Below are 16,084 nucleotides of genomic sequence, written 5' to 3'. Positions count from 1 at the left end.
CAGGGAAATACTCCACTTCCCTTCCCTCCTCTCCCACCAGCTTTCCTCTCGGACTTTAGAGTGACTGATGCAATCTCTTTACATCCACAATACCAAGAAGCATGTCTCCTTATCCACAAAGAGACATACAACCCCAATACAAGGAAACAGAGATGATCCTATCTCTCTTTCCCCTCCCCCACCCGTGTGCTGCCTGAGCTCCCTCCGTAGATTAACACAAGAGAAACCGCTCCCTTGCTCTTACCTATCCAGAGAGAAAACTCAACAATCTTAAAAAGAACTTAATTATAAGAAAGAAATACATAGAATATAAACTCTGATAAGATGACAAATACAGGCTATTGCTTACAAGAAAAGATAACAGTCGATTCAAAAAAATCCAATTAAAACATTCCAGCAAACTCTCACACATAGTAAATACAAAACAAAACATATAAAAGCCTATTGTTTTGCTACCTTTGTACTTACAATTGGGAACAGAAGGGTAGAAAGAAGCTTGGAGATAGAAAAAAAAAAGAAAGCTCTTCCCTCATAGCCGAGAGAAAACAAACAGGCAGAACAAACCCAAAACCAGAAGTTCCCTCCCTCACTTTGAAAAATCTGGTTTCCTGATTGGTCCTCTGGTCAGGTGTTTAGTTCCCTTTGTTAACCCTCTACAGGGAAAAGAAACATTAACCCTTAGCTATCTGTTTATGACACCATGAGACTGCTTTGAACATATCTGCTATTACATCACATCTAAGGCTGGCAATCAGAGCTATTCTGCCTTAATGAGGGCCATGTTCATGATGTGACTGCAGGCCTGCTCAGTCTCAGCAGTAATACAATACAATATTAGATAGGTATGTAGACATGATTGTTTTAGTAATGACTGTACCTACAGAGATGGTGTTAAAAACCACACCTACACCCAACATCCTCCAGGTTTACTCCTAGGCTCTTTCTCTTTCCCTCAGCTCCTCTGTTACCCCTGACTCCCCCAAGTCTTTGCACTCTCTGACCAGTGCAAGAAATACAGTTCTGTATTGTAATTTAAATGAATTACACAAAGTTCTGTATTAATATGCCTAATAAGGAATCTATTTGTCAAAGAAAAAAAAAATTACCAGAATCTTTTTGTCTGTTTTGTTACAGACCTGTTTGCTGACAGATATTTTGAAATAAATTACCAAATAATTCAAACTGTCATGATTTATTCTAACCAATAAAATATGCAGAATTTTCAAATACTGTGTTCAGAACTTTTAATTTTTTGGTGCAGAGTAACCAATCTGGAGCAACAACAGGCTGAAGCCTTGCTTTGTGAATGGTATAAATCTTTCCAAGACAAATGGTGAAGCACATTTGCTGAGCCTGAAAGGCTGTTAGGACTGAAACAATACAAAATCTCAGCATCCACTGGAGAGATACTAGTAAGAAAATTGCTTGAAGGAGAAATCCTTTAGAAAGATTCTGGGCTGGTATCTTATCAACCTTACAGGATTCTCTCAAGTGCCTCAAAGAATAACTCCATTTATTCCACATCAGGAAATAAAGCATGTTCTCTATTAGGTTGCTGTAAATACATTAGCCCCATGTCCAAGTCCTCTCAGTCAGCCTCTAATAACAGTTTATGGCTTTTGTCTCAATTCTCATAGTGATTAATGGATCAAAACCCCAGTTATGTTAAAGACCAAATTTCAATCAACTGCTGAGACAGGTGTATTCCTGTGGGACATTGCAGATCACAAAACCCAGGACTAAGCATGCAAGTACTGGGGACAGAACATTCTCAGTTCAGGGAATCCAGCTATAGAGCAAATCTTTCATCTGAAGCCAGTGGGGATATGGTCAGCATGGCTAAGCTGTGCTGCCACCGCCTATGCTACCACAACTACACTACTATTTATACTAGTGGTAGCTCAATGTGCTAGCGCAAGTATGTGTACGCTTGCTGGGAATCACAGCCCTACCTTATAATGCAGATGAGGTCTAAGAGTGCCCTCAGGCGGTTTAGCTTAGAACACTTTAAAGTGGACTAAGCTCAAGTGCACAAAGGTATTTTCAGCGCAGAATAAGAGGCCACATGGAAAATTAGTATAGAGTAGCTAGTGTGATGTAAATCCATCCCTACCTTGCTGTTCCCTAACTTCCCATGTAAACAAGCTCCAGGTGAATCCAATGCCTTACTGTTTTTTAGGAAACACTGCAAACCCTCCTCTTCAAAAAGACTTTTCCATCATAATGGCACCCACAACTATGAATCCTCCTTCTATGTGAAAAGAACCCAAAAAAAACAAATCAACCATTTTTTTTTAAAAGAACTCTACCCCAGGCAGAGGTTTTATCCTGAAAAGGGTGATGTACCAGACATACTGAAAAGACTTCGCTATTATCATCATTTTTAAGTGGAAATGTGACAGTGTATAGTCCTAAAATAGAAACAAACAAGTTAAATGCTTCGTATCTTCAGTTAGAGGATAACTAGGAATACTATTACTATCTTTTGATGTTCATTGTCTTGCATGTTTCTTTTCAACATTTTTCTGTATTTCTACAGTTTGCATAATGAAGTTACTGGAAAACTAACTGCTTACCAGTGAGAAATGAGATCCTGTTGTTGGAACAGTAAAGTTATTTTTATTGCAGTATTCTCATTTTGATGGTCTCAGTTTTTTCCATGCTCTTTGAAGCATTAATCATTTACAGCTTAATAATAGCAATTTCAAAGCAAGGGTCATTATATGCTTTCCATGAAGCTTTACAATTTGTACAACATTGCCAAGTAGACCTAATATGCAACTATACCATGTTCATCTCCTGGGCACTGCTTGAAGCAGCTGGGCTTCTTTCCTGAGGTGAATCAGGTGCTGATGCATCTCTGTGTCAGAGTTTACTCCCTCGCCACTCCCAACCCAGACTGTTATCCTCATCATCACCATTCTAGAAGAAAGGTTCATGTCCAAAGCCTCTTATTTATGAATGACTTGCACCACGGATCACCTTTTCTTCAGCTATATTTTTGAGCTGGTGTCAAATTTTAGAATAATGTGACTCAAATATAAACTGAGAGACTCAGAGTCAAAAGACAATTTTTAAAACATATCAACAATGCAAAGGCAATCAGTGTGTGCAACAGGTTACCAAAACAATTGCAAGAATAACTGTGAAAAAATAAGACATATATATGGGAAAAATCAATATAAAAAGGGTATAGTGATTAAGAGAAACATTTTCAAAGGAACCTATAAGAGTTAGGAGTTTTAGAGCTTGCCTTCACTATGCAGCTAAATCAGCACTGCTGCAATAAGTGCAGCGGCATTGATTTAGTGGGTCTAGTGAAGACATGCTAAATCAGTGGTGGTCAACCTGCAGCCCATGGGCCACAAGCAGCCCATCAGGATAATCTGATTGCAGGCCACAAGACATTTTGCTGACATTGACCATCCACAGGCCCACCCCACCCCCTACAGCTCACAGTGGCCACAGTTCCCGGCCAATGGGAGCTGTGGGAAGCGGCGGGCCACAGAGATGTACTTGCCTCCACTTCCCGCAGCTCCCATTGGCTGGGAACAGTGAACCGTACCACTGGAAGCTGGGGGGGCGAGGGGGGCTGTGCCTGCGACGGTCAATGTCAGCAAAACATCTCGCAGTCTGCAATCAGATTACCCTGATAGGCTTGAGGTTGCCCACCACTGCATTAAATCAATGGGAGAGCGCTCTCCCATCAATTTCTGTACTCCACCTCAACGAGAGGCGGAAGCAATGTTGGTGGGAGAACAGCTCCCATCAACACAGCGTATTGTGGACACCGCGGTAAGTAGACTTGAGTTAGTTCAACTTGAGTTATGCTATTAATGTAACTCAAATTGCAAAGCTTAGATCGACCAGCAGCTGTAGTGAAGACAAGCCCTAAGTTCCATTGACTTGAAGTGGGACTTGGCGATGTCTGAAAATTGGATGCAGGCACACCTCGTGCCAAATTAAGGTATAGACAGAGTGGAGAAGGACAAGATAGAAGGATCACAAAGCTCTTCCACTCCTCAAATTCCAGTTTTCAAATAAGTTCTTCCACAGTAACTGTAATTATGAACAATTGGGGAAAAAATTATAACAGATTATATCAACAAACAAATAAATACCTTTGCTTTTCAGTGTTACTGGCAGGAGTTGTTTCTGGAAAGAATATAAATGGGTATTTTCTGGTGCAGTCACAGTTTGAGCTTTTGACATTTCTTCTAATCTTGGAGGAATAACTCCAGAAGCTGTGGCTGCTGCATCATCCTTTGCTATTAACGTTGGTAGCAAAGATGAAGGATTCCCAATTGTCAAAACCTTCGGGCTTTTAGTGCCCGGTAAATTTTTAAGTGAAATGCTAGTAGAATCCCAGTCTGATACATCTGAAAAGAATATCAGATTTAAAAGAATTAAAATGCACACAGTAATGCTAAATTCTAGTAGCATACTCAGTCATCCATGACCACTACATAGTAGATTGCATCTTTCTACTCTCAGATACACATGTAGTAGTCAGATTTACACATATCCCAAGGCCACTTAGACACATCCCAAGGCAATCTGTGCACATCCGGAGACTATTACTCTAACAGAGCATAGGTTGCATGTACCTTAGCAAGCCACAAAACATGTTTGATGCTATCTTATGATTAAGGGGAGAGATTTTTTTTTCCTTTCTGTCTTGAGATTTCCTTCATAAGAAATAAGGGTACTTTATAGAGGGATTCTTGCAGTGACCACACAGTGAAGAAGGAATTGATTATTTCACTTGCATAAAAACACAATGGGAAAGGGATATTTAGCTATGCTCTGAAAGCCCATATTCTAAAAACAGATATGATTTGAGAATCAGTATCTAGGAAAGCAATACGGAAAAGTACTATTTGTGATGCTTTGGGGTTCATCCAAACCAGTAAACCAGGCAACACCTGCCTTGGAACTCTGGGTATCTTAAATGCTATGCTATTGTGGTTTGCAGCCCTGACACCAGCTAGCATACAAGCAGGCAGGTCACACCCTGGATTCTACTGCCAAATTACTCTTTACAGGGGGACATCGACAATCCTTTCAGCCCTGAGTTCTGCCCCCAAAACATCTTTCTCTATAGTGCTCATCCCCTCTTACTATGGCATCCACAAACCTTATGAAGTTTGCTGCTTCTTTAAAGAGATAGTACACAGTAGCTTATTAATAGGGCAGTCAATTGATTAAAAAGATTAATCGTGATTAATCATGAGATTAAAATAATTAATCACAGTATTAAACAATAATAGAATACCATTTATTTAAATATTTTTGGCTGTTTTCTACATTTTCAAATATATTGATTTCAATTACAGCATAAAATACAAACTGTACAGTGCTCAGTTGGTATTTATTTTTATTATAAATACTTGCAGTGTAAAAAACAAATAGTATTTTTCAAATTACCTAATACAAGTACTGCAGTGCAATGTTTTTATCATGAAAGTTGAGCTTATAAATGTAGCATTATGTGAGGGGAAAAAACGGCATTCAAAAATAAAACAATGTAAAACTTTAGAGCATACATGTCCACTCAGTCCTACTTCTTATACAGCCAATGGTTTAGACAAACAAGTTTGTTTACATTTGCAGGAGATAAAAGTGCTCATTTCTTCTTTTCAAAAATGTCACCTGAAAGTGAGAACAGGCGTTCGCATGGCACTATGATAGCCGGCGTCACAAGATATTTATGTGCCAGGTGCACTAAAGATTCATAGGTCCCTTCATGCTTCAAACACCATTCCAGAAGACATGCATCCATGCTGATGATGGTTTCTGCTTGATAATGATCCAAAGCAGTGCGGACCAACACATGTTCATTTTCATTATCTGAGTCACATGCCACCAGCAGAAGGTTGATTTTCTCTTTTGGTGGTTTGGGTTCTGTAGTTTCCGCATTGGAGTGTTGCTCTTTTAAGACTTCTGAAAGCATGCTTCACACCTCCTCCGTCTCAGATATCGGAAGGCACTTCAGATTCTTAAACCTTGGGTTGAGTGCTGTAGCTATCTTTAGAAATCTCACATTGGTACCTCCTTTGCGTTTTGTGAAATCTGCAGTGAAAGTGTTCTTAAAACAAACAACATGCTGGGTCATCATCTGAGACTGCTATAACATGAAATATATGGCAGAATGTGAGTAAAATAGAGCAGAAGACATACAATTCTCTCCCAATGAGTTCAGTCACAAATTTAGCGCACTAACATTTTTGTAATGAGCGCCATCAGCATGGAAGCACGTCCTCTGGCATGGTGCCCAAAGCATAAAGGAGCATCCAAATGTTTACCATATCTGGCATGTAAATAACTTGCAGTGCTGGCTACAAAAGTGCCATGTGAAAATCTGTTCTTGCTTTCGAGTGACACTGTAAATAAGAAGCGGGCAGCATTATCTCCTGTAAATGTAAACAAACTTGTCTGTCTTAGCTGAACACGAAGTAAGACTGAGTGGACTTGTAGACTCTAAAGTTTTACATTGTTTTGGTTTTGAGTGCAGTTATGTAACCAAAAAACACTACACTTCTAAGTTGTACTTTCACGATAAAGATATCGCACTACATCAGGGGTAGGCAACCTATGGCACAAGCTGACTTTCAGTGGCACTCACACTGCCCAGGTCCTGGCCACCAGTCTGGAGGGCTCTGCATTTTAATTTAATTTTAAATGAAGCTTCTTAAACATTTTAAAAGCCTTTTTTACTTTATAATATATAACTAAACTGTTGTTGTATGTAGTCTTATAGCGAGAGACCTTCTAAAACGTTAAAATGTATTACTGGCGTGTGAAATCTTAAATTAGAGTGAATAAATGAAGATTTGGCACACCACTTTTGAAAGGCTGCTGACCTCTGCAGTACATGTATGAGGTGTATGAGGTGAATTGAAAAACACTATTCCTTTTGTTTATCATTTTTGCAGTACAAATATTTGTAATAAAAATAATAATATAAAGTGAGCAGAGTATACTTTATGTTCTGTGTTGTAAGTGAAATCAATATATTTGAAGAGGTAGAAAAACATGCCAAAAATTTAAAAAATTTCAATTGGTATTCTATTGTTTAACAGTGTGATTAAAACTGTGATTAATTGCTATTAATTTTTTTGATCACAATTAATGTTTTTGAGTTAATCAACAGCCCTACTTATTAACTGGTGTTGACAAACCTTCCACTTCAAGCAAAGCACTGAGTTGCTTTATGGATAAAGTAAAACAAGCTTATTAACAAAGCAACAGGTTTAAGTGATACCAAGTATAAGGAAAAAGGTTAGAAATGTTTACAAAAAATCAAAAGTAAAAATACGCATCTACAACTGAATTTCAACTTAAACTAGTCTTTTCTTCAAAGAAGTTTCTCACCAGTCATTCTTCCAGCATAGTTGGCCTGTCCTTTAGCCAGGACACAACACATGGACCTCAATGTGTCAGAGTGAGGACAAAGAGTTGGAGCAACAGAAGCTTGCTGACCAGGACAAGCACAGGTAGTTTGAACAGAAGAGGGGCGTAAATCACACAAACACGAGAGCTGGAGGAAGGACACAATGATGTGCCTGACCAGGTGCTAGCACACAGACAGGTGTATTGTGGACCCCGTTACTCCGCCTATAGCCTGAGTCACTATGGACACTAAAGGTTATTCTGTAATTCTGACTATGGGAATGTTGGAAGTTTTTTTTTTTCCTTGATGTGCTATTTTCTGTAATGATATAACAAGGTTGAGCCCAAGAGCCAAGGTACAAGCTTGCCATGACCACACTCAGTGGTTAAAGGTGTAATCATTCACTGGGGAAACCGAATCAGTGTTATGTGTATTTGTGGCACAGCTAAAAGGTGCTGTGGCCCACGATCTGCTAGAATTAGTAGGAGTCCAGCACAGATAGGTAAATAGCTATGAGCCAGCACTCCACTGAGAGCAGCAGAACTGATGCACAACTGGAACATGTTGTGGCCCAAAAACTGCTGGGCGTAGTGAGTCACTAGTACGGCTATGTAAATAGCTGTCGGCCAAGACTCCTCTGGGAGCAGGGCAGAGTCAGGGTGGTAAGAGATCTGGTTTCATGCCGTTAGAATCCTCTGGCCTGAGTGACTCAGATGGGTGTGCAGCAACTGCTGGGGAAACAGAGATGGTAAGGAGGGGAAAAGGTGACCCTTAACCTATGGGCTAAGGGGGATTTAGGACCAATGCCTAAACAATAGCTAATTGTACTGCGTCGATGTCAGGGGGAGGTGTAACAAAAATGCCCATTGGTGGTTCACTACTCTGTGTCAGCAACTTTTGTCAGGCCTGACATACTCACTACACCTCACACACTGTTGTCATAATTTGTCTCTAAAAGGTATCACATGTAAGGAATCATATATAACTATTAACACCTGGCCCCCAAAATCATTGTGTAGTATATGTATAGTGTGTATGAAGAGTTATAAATACATGCCAGAATTATGTTCTTAAAATGTGTTTGATAAACAATGCATAAGTCCAGCATGTCTAGGACAAAAGAATATGTATTTGTTTGTCTGACCAGCCTGGTCGTCAGGCAGAGACAATGAAGGTCCCAATACATATAAAGTAAATAAAGCTATCAAGCTAAAAAGTGGGGGGAGAAGATGGCATAGAATTTATACCCCTGAAGGAGAAAGAAACTTTATCTGGGCTCATGTTTCAAAGAATACATTTCAAAAGTTTACTGGACCATGAAAAGAAAGGAAGAGAACCCCACAGTTATCCTTCACTCAAATAGTCAAAGAAAACAAACATTTTGAGCTCTGTGTAGTGGGTCCTGGTTAAAGAATGGGCCACCCACGTTGGAAGAATGCCAGTGATGAGACAAACTACTCTAGTTTCTTAAATTGATTTCTAGTCTTAAAAACATATTTTTACTTTTGTTTGTAACCTTATTCTTTATACTTGGTAAAACTTAAACCTATGTCTTTTTGTTAATACACTTGTGCTTCTTTTACCATAAATCAGCTCAATGCTTTGCTGGAAGTGGAAGGACTGTCAACCGCTGTAAAGTTAATAAGCTGCTGTGTACTGTCACTTTAAAGGAGCAGCGAACTTAATATGGTTTTGTGGATGCTACAGTCGGAGGGGCTGTGCACTGCAGAGAAAGGTGATTTTGGAGCAGAAATCAGGGCTGGAAGGGTTGTGGAGTTCCCCCTGCAAAGGGAAACCGGGTGGTGGAAGACAGGGTACAATTTGCCTGCTAGCTGTTGGTGTCAGAGTTGTGAGCCACAACGGCATAGCATTTAAAGGCACCCAAAGTTCCAAGGCAGATGTTGACTGAACACCATAACTGGCCTGGGTGAACCCCTAAGTGTCACACTGGCATTGGCAGCAGGATTCACACACAGCTTACTATTTGAAAATTACACTTCAAGCAACAGTGAGGGGCAGGCGGAAGGCTCCATGTGTGCTGCCCATGCCGCGCCTCCAGGTACCTCCCCCAAAGCTTCCATTGGCCGCAGTTCCCCGTTCCCAGCCAACGGGAGCTGTGGAGAGCAGTGCCTGGAGGCAATGCATGGAGCCCTCTGCCCCCCCACCCAGGGTCCGCAGGGACGAGGTGCTGGCGGAGCTGCGGACCATATCCAAAGCCCTGAGGGGCCACAACCAGCCTGCAGGCCGTATCCAAAACCCTGAGGGGCTGTATCCAGTCTGTGGGCCAGTTTGCCCACCCCTGATCTAGCCATTAGTGACATGAGACCATCTCCATGCACATGAACTCTGCTTAAAGCCACTTTGAAAAAAGAAATATTTGTGAATATTTCTCTCAAGACTGACTCTTGAGATAATGTGAAACTGGAGAGAATAAGGTGTCATATAACTTACTGGAATACACTGAGCAGATGAACAGTAAGAGCCAACAAAATATGCTACTAACTGCCCATCTGTTTGTTCTGCATTTGTAACACAATGGGATCCTGGTCTATTACTAGGGCTCTGTAGTACTACTGTAATACAAATAATAAAGTATCCAACTCTTTCAGCGTCTTCCAAAAGAGCACATACTTCAAAGAGAAGAGAAAAATGGAAGCTCATGCTTTTAACACATTTTCTGCTCTCAAACTACAAGCCCACATTTACAACTTTCTCTAAAAAGACGCTTAGCCTCCATTGAATTCGAAGTGGGGAGAACGGAAGTACTTTTTCTTTTCAAAAACAAAAAGAATTTGAGATCCTAAATCATAAACAGACTAGATGTATGCTATATATTTTATTTACCTTGCATTTCAAAATACATAAAAGTTCTCTCTTTTACTTACCTGCCTAGAACTGAGTCCAAGGTTTTGTATTCCCCTCATTTCAGTTAATATGCTTAACACCTAATTTTTGCAGCAGGAACACAGAACCTTGAATTCAGCTCTTGGCTGATTAATAAAAGAAAAAACACATTACAAATCAATGTAAATTAAACAAAATTAAAAATCCTTTAAGTCCACATTTTCTCTATACAAGATTTAGAATCTCAAAGGTGGCTATATTTTTGGATCAGTTATTGCATGTTCTTCAAGAAAGAATTAGCAAATGTCATAAGATACGTTGTTAAAAGCACAGAATACTAACAAATTAAATATGGAAGTTTTTTACATTGACTATAAATCATTTTTGTATAAATTGCAATTAAAACATGTAAGTCAGAAAAAGGACAAAAACCATATAAATACCTTCAATATCATCTGCATCATCTAAACCAAGTTCTTCCATTAAATCTTCAAAAGAAAAAAATAAGCAATGTTTAAGATAAATATTTGTTAATGAAGATGCCCAGTCCCTCACCAAAATTTGATGTAGTGAATATTACCTGATTTTTGCCTTTTGCCAATCTCGATTCCCTTTGCAGGACAAGAAGAGGCGTCATTTGTTTCTAAAATTGCTTGAGTAGTCTTTGGCTATTACAGACAATCCAACATACAAAAATTAAATAAAATTCAAAATAATGATGTATTCTTTAGTTAGTAAGACAAATTCTTAGCATGAATGACACTTACCTGTGAATCAAGAGTTTTTTCACAAAAACCTAAAAAGAGGGGTTAAAAGTATTAACTATTAACTAAAAGACACTAGGTATCAACTTCATACAAAATTACTATCTTGTGTGACAACTATGTATTGCCTATTTGCAACCATTGTTTTAATTCCACAAAACTTATTTTTAGTTACGCTAAACATATCATAGCAACCAGCACATGTTAGTATTATAGAAACATACGATTGTTCAAACATGCACCTCAGATTTCAAGAGACCAAGTGAGAGTAATTGATGTGAAGCAATAAGGCCATGCTGATTAACAGTACAAAAATAGGTTTCAGAGTAGCAGCCGTGTTAGTCTGCATCTGCAAAAAGAATAGGAGTACTTGTGGCACCTTAGAGACTAAAATTTATTTCAGCATAAGCTTTCATGGCCTACAGCTCACTTCTTCAGATGCATATGCAAGTATTGCTGTTCTTAGTACAAAAATAAAATCTTTATTCTTTCTTAGAAGGCAATAATTCATTCCCTGAGTGGAAAGTTACAAAAGCCAAAGTGGAGTGGAGTAGTTTAATGTGTCATAAAGCAGTGCAACAGTACTATTATTATGATTACCCCACAAGCGTTTGTGTGTTGAAGAATCTCTATTTTCTGTAGATGGGACGAGTCAGAGAAGAGTTATATGCAAGTACTGGCTTGACAAAGCCCTGGCTGGGATGATTTAGCTGGTATTGGTCCTCCTTTGAGTAGGGTTTGGACTAGATGACCTCCTGAGGTCTCTTCCAACCCTAATCTTCTATGATTTTATGTCATCTCAATTCAGTTATCTGGCAACAAATTCTCAACACAGAGACCACTAAATGATGTCATCCCAGTTCAGTGATCCCCAGATCAGTGTGCTTAGCTTACCAGGAATTACCAGAAACAACTCTTCTGTTTGACTGTATTGTCCACTTTTAATACAATTCTCAATAAGAGTTTCAACTTTTGTCTAGTGTAATATCATTTCTATACCCATGTGATCTACTGGCCTCTCTACACTTCTTATAGCCTCTACCTTAGTCATCATATACTGTAGTTTCTTGACCCTCTTTTGCAAGGAGGACTATAAAATGTGTTACAATGGAAGTATACCATAAATTTACTACCAAAATTCAAGTGTTCTTATAAGCAACTATTACTTCATCTCAACAAAACTGCTGTCCAGTCATATGGGAATCTTTCTAATGTATTTCCACAATTGTCTTTTGATCTTTTTTAAAAATATTTTATTTATGTTAGCAGAATCATACCAAAGTAAAGGTAATGCAAAGCAATAGACTTCCCAAGACAACCCTGCAGTACAGGATTTCAAGCCTTCAAAAAGATGGAAAAGTTTTGGCTACAACTTAATGACATATGATATGAAATTTTCATTTAATTGTATCAATATATTCATCATGTTCCAATGAAAGTGATAAAATTATAATTCTTTAAAGACAAAAATAGGAAGAAACATGCTGTCTTAGCAGTAGAACATTCTTGCCCTCCTCATAAGCAAATACTCACAGAGCACCATGCAGAAAGTTTATTATTTTAAGTATTAAGTATTTATGTATTATTTTATCAAATAACATTTTATCCATTACTTTAGCTTCCAGGCAAAACAAAGAGAGAGATCAATATAAAAGTAGCTTCCATAGGAGGAAGTATTACCCTTTTTGTGCTCAAGTTTCACACACCAGGAAAAGTCAAGAAATTCAGAAGAGGACAGATATTATCAACAAAGTTTAGAATATCAGGCAGATGCTGGGTTGAAAACAGTCAGTCTTTGCTCTACAGGCTAACAGATTTGAACTCTGGTTAACCAGCAGAGGTAGCAAGTTCCATAGCTGAGAACTTTCAAATGAGAACAGTTTCGTCCAGTCCTCAAGAGAGCACTTCTGGGGACAGTAAACAAAAGTCCATCAGGTATCTCAGACATTTTGCTGGTGCAAAGAGAACGAGAAGAGGTTTGATTCTTAATAGCGGATTGGCATAGCACAGGGTTTCTCAAACTGGGGGTCATGACCCCTCAGGGGGTCATGAGGTAATTACATGGGGGGTTACGAGCTGTCAGCCTCCACCCCAAACCCCGCTTTGCCTCCAGCATTTATAATGGTGTTAAATATATAAAAACATGTTTTTAATTTATAAGGGGGGTCATAGAGGCTGTGTAAAAGGTGTCACCAGTACAAAAGTTTGAGAACCCTTGGCACAGCAGATTAGAACTGTACATCAGATGAGGCAGGGAGAAAAGGCACAGACCCGGATCTGGCAAAATTACACCCAACAGAGACTTTCTCCCATGGTCTCTCTGTTGAGAATCTGTGGCCAGATTAAAGTACCTTTATGTGCTTGAGCAGTGCCAAAGAGCCACAGCACTCCAGAAAATCTGGTCTGATATGTCCAAAATTCTCCAGCCCTAAGCCATACAGGGCTTTACAGATTGACAAATAATATTAATTGTAGCCAAAACCACTGGAATGAATGACAAATAAGGATGATGGGTCCAGCTAAACCTGCTCCACTAACCAGGCAGACCAGCAAATTCTGCACAAACTGAAACACAGTGGCCACTAAGATAGCTCTAAGGACTGCACAATTATACTATTCAAGATATGAGGTGTCAAATGTCTTGAACAATCAAAAGACATCGGTAAACATTACTGTTATTCTTTTTTAATATTGAATAGAGCAACAATCTTTTACGCTGCTTTACAGAAAGATTATTTGGCACACAAAAGGGATACAACTATGGCCTTTTCATTTGTCATTTGAACTGTTAAGAAAATTAGACTTCTCAGATGCCAAGTACTACCCTTTCTGGACTCAGAAATAAGTTAGTATTCATAGATAAAATGTGAATTCTGAAAATGAAAAAAATCATATTTCCAAGAAAATTATCTACTTCATTCACTCCTTTCTATCTAGAACCATCTGTTAAGCTCTGGGAAGTGGAATATTTGAAAATATAAATGCAATGGATCCAAAGTAGCTGGGCACAGAGTACCATTTATGAGATGCACAGTTGCTAAGCAAATAAAATACTTAACATCTGTCTTTGCCTCTGGAATTCACACAAATCTTCCTTCCCCCTTAGGTTTCTCACTCTCAAGATGGAGATTATGAGGTCCTCAAGTAATAGACAATGGATGATCTCAGGTCATTTAGAGTCAGACATTCTATCAAGCCAAAAACTCTCCATCTCTCTATAACTTTCATAGGCTAAACCTCCTGGGCTATTAAAACTACAGAGAGAAAAGAAATATAACAGCAGCAAATCATAACACTTTTTGACCATAAAAAAAATCTCATACCATCTTTTCTGACAGAAAAAACTTTCTATAAAAATAAATACCCTGAACCATGTCAAGGTTTTGAAGAACACTTACAAGAGTCTAGTGCAAATACAGTTTGAACTCCTAAGGAGAGTATCATTCCAATTACATCTCTACCCCGATATAACGTGGTCCTTGGGTGCCAAAAAATCTCACCGCCTTATAGGTGAGACTGTGTTATGTTGGGTTTGGTCTGGTACGGCAAGAGCTGATACACTGTGCCGGCCTGGACCGGCTTCCCCGGTGGTGATTTAAAGGGCCCGGTGCTCCAGCCAGTGCAGGGGGCCCCAGGCCCTTTAAATTACCACCAGATCTCTGCAGTGGCTGGAGCCTCTGGCCCTTTAAATCACCACCGGAGCTCTGGCAGCAGGGCTCAGGCGGTGATTTAAAGGGTCCAGGGCTTCACATGAATTCAGATATAATGGTAAAGGAGCGGGGCTTGGGTGGTTCTTTAAAGGGCCCGAGACTCCCCGCTGCTTTACCACATTATATCCAAATTTGTTTTATATCGGGTTGTGTTTTATCGGGGTAGAGGTGTACTACCCATTTTAGCTGCTAGTCAGTGGCCAAGGACATGCAAACTACCACAGTTCCTTTGAAATGGATCATCTCCTGAATTAATGTCAAAGCATTTTCTACTCTTATCAAGAATAAAAAAACCAAATCTATCAATAACGACAATTAATCAGCAGTTTTCTATTGCCACTGAGAGAACCACCCACTCCTTTTTTTTGAAGAATTCCTAAGGCGTACATATAAAATTAAGCTTATTTTATAAAAGCTCACGAAGTATGGATAATAATACAATGATAAAATTACCTTCATTTCGTTCCTCAAAAATACTCTGCATGTGTGTGTCAGTTCTGACAGCAGATGAAATTAATAGGTTGACCGGTAGTTTTCTTGGACTTTCAGAAGCACACTGGTTAATTAAAAACATGCATGATAACCTGGATATAATTAATTTTTAATTGCTTTCCACAGAAAAAGTATACATATTTTTAGTTGCTGGGTATCAGCAATGATTTACAACCAAACATTTTTGTGCGCTACCCAGTATACATAGTACTCATGTATCTCTGAAAAAGCTTTAGAAAAGGAATATCATAATATAGACTATTTTTAAAATCATAATACTTATGAATATTTTTCATTAAAAAGTGTTAATAAAATGCTAGTTAAAATTTCTGTCAATTAAGATGTCTAAACTAGCCTTGATAAACACAGAAGTAGTAGGGGAAGGTGTGTGTGTGGGGGGGAATTAAAAAAAATTTAAAAAAAACTGCTTGAATAATAACTGCAGTTCTTTACAACGATTGTTGTATCTCTGTACTGTAAGTGCACTCAGCACACAACTCTATGGGAGTTGAGCATGCACCCTACGATAATCAACAGGCCGACAGCTGCACAGGGAATGCTATAAGGAGGACTGAAGAAACAAAGTCCAACAAGACCAAAAAGTTGACAAAGACTAACACTAACTATCCTAAAACTTTAAGATTAAAATTTTAAAAGGATAAAAGTTAAACGCTCTCAAAAGGAAACTAATGTGGTAAAACAACACTACATTCTCCTTGCTGCCTAAAGCAGTCCGCAAGAACTGAGTAGCAACGGGGGTTATTCTCTGGATATGGGAGAGGCAAGAGACCATAGGTAGGGAGTATGTGCAGCTCCAATGGTTACAGCTTTTTCATAATGTGCATCAGCTTAAGAGGGGATTTTACAGAGGCAATGCTTGC

The 16,084-nt window shown here is 38.9% G+C and overlaps 1 protein-coding gene across 5 annotated transcripts in view; it reads right to left on the bottom strand.

Annotated features, from left to right (window-relative positions):
* ANKRD26 (ankyrin repeat domain containing 26) overlaps nucleotides 1–16,084 on the bottom strand; it is a 190,418-nt gene that overhangs the window by 111,546 nt on the left and 62,788 nt on the right. For all 5 annotated transcript variants that reach the window (XM_032786496.2, XM_075065465.1, XM_032786497.2 and 2 more), the window contains 5 exons: nucleotides 15,165–15,267; nucleotides 11,005–11,033; nucleotides 10,818–10,905; nucleotides 10,681–10,725; nucleotides 4,122–4,379 (listed from right to left, as the gene is read on the bottom strand). In XM_032786496.2, coding sequence (XP_032642387.1) covers nucleotides 4,122–4,379; nucleotides 10,681–10,725; nucleotides 10,818–10,905; nucleotides 11,005–11,033; nucleotides 15,165–15,267 — 523 coding nt within the window. The remainder of the gene's footprint in view (nucleotides 1–4,121; nucleotides 4,380–10,680; nucleotides 10,726–10,817; nucleotides 10,906–11,004; nucleotides 11,034–15,164; nucleotides 15,268–16,084) is intronic.

Source organism: Chelonoidis abingdonii, chromosome 1 (genome assembly GCF_003597395.2).
Source record: "Chelonoidis abingdonii isolate Lonesome George chromosome 1, CheloAbing_2.0, whole genome shotgun sequence".
NCBI classification, from domain to species: Eukaryota; Metazoa; Chordata; order Testudines; family Testudinidae; genus Chelonoidis; species Chelonoidis abingdonii.
This window is presented reverse-complemented; position numbering and strand designations above follow the sequence as displayed.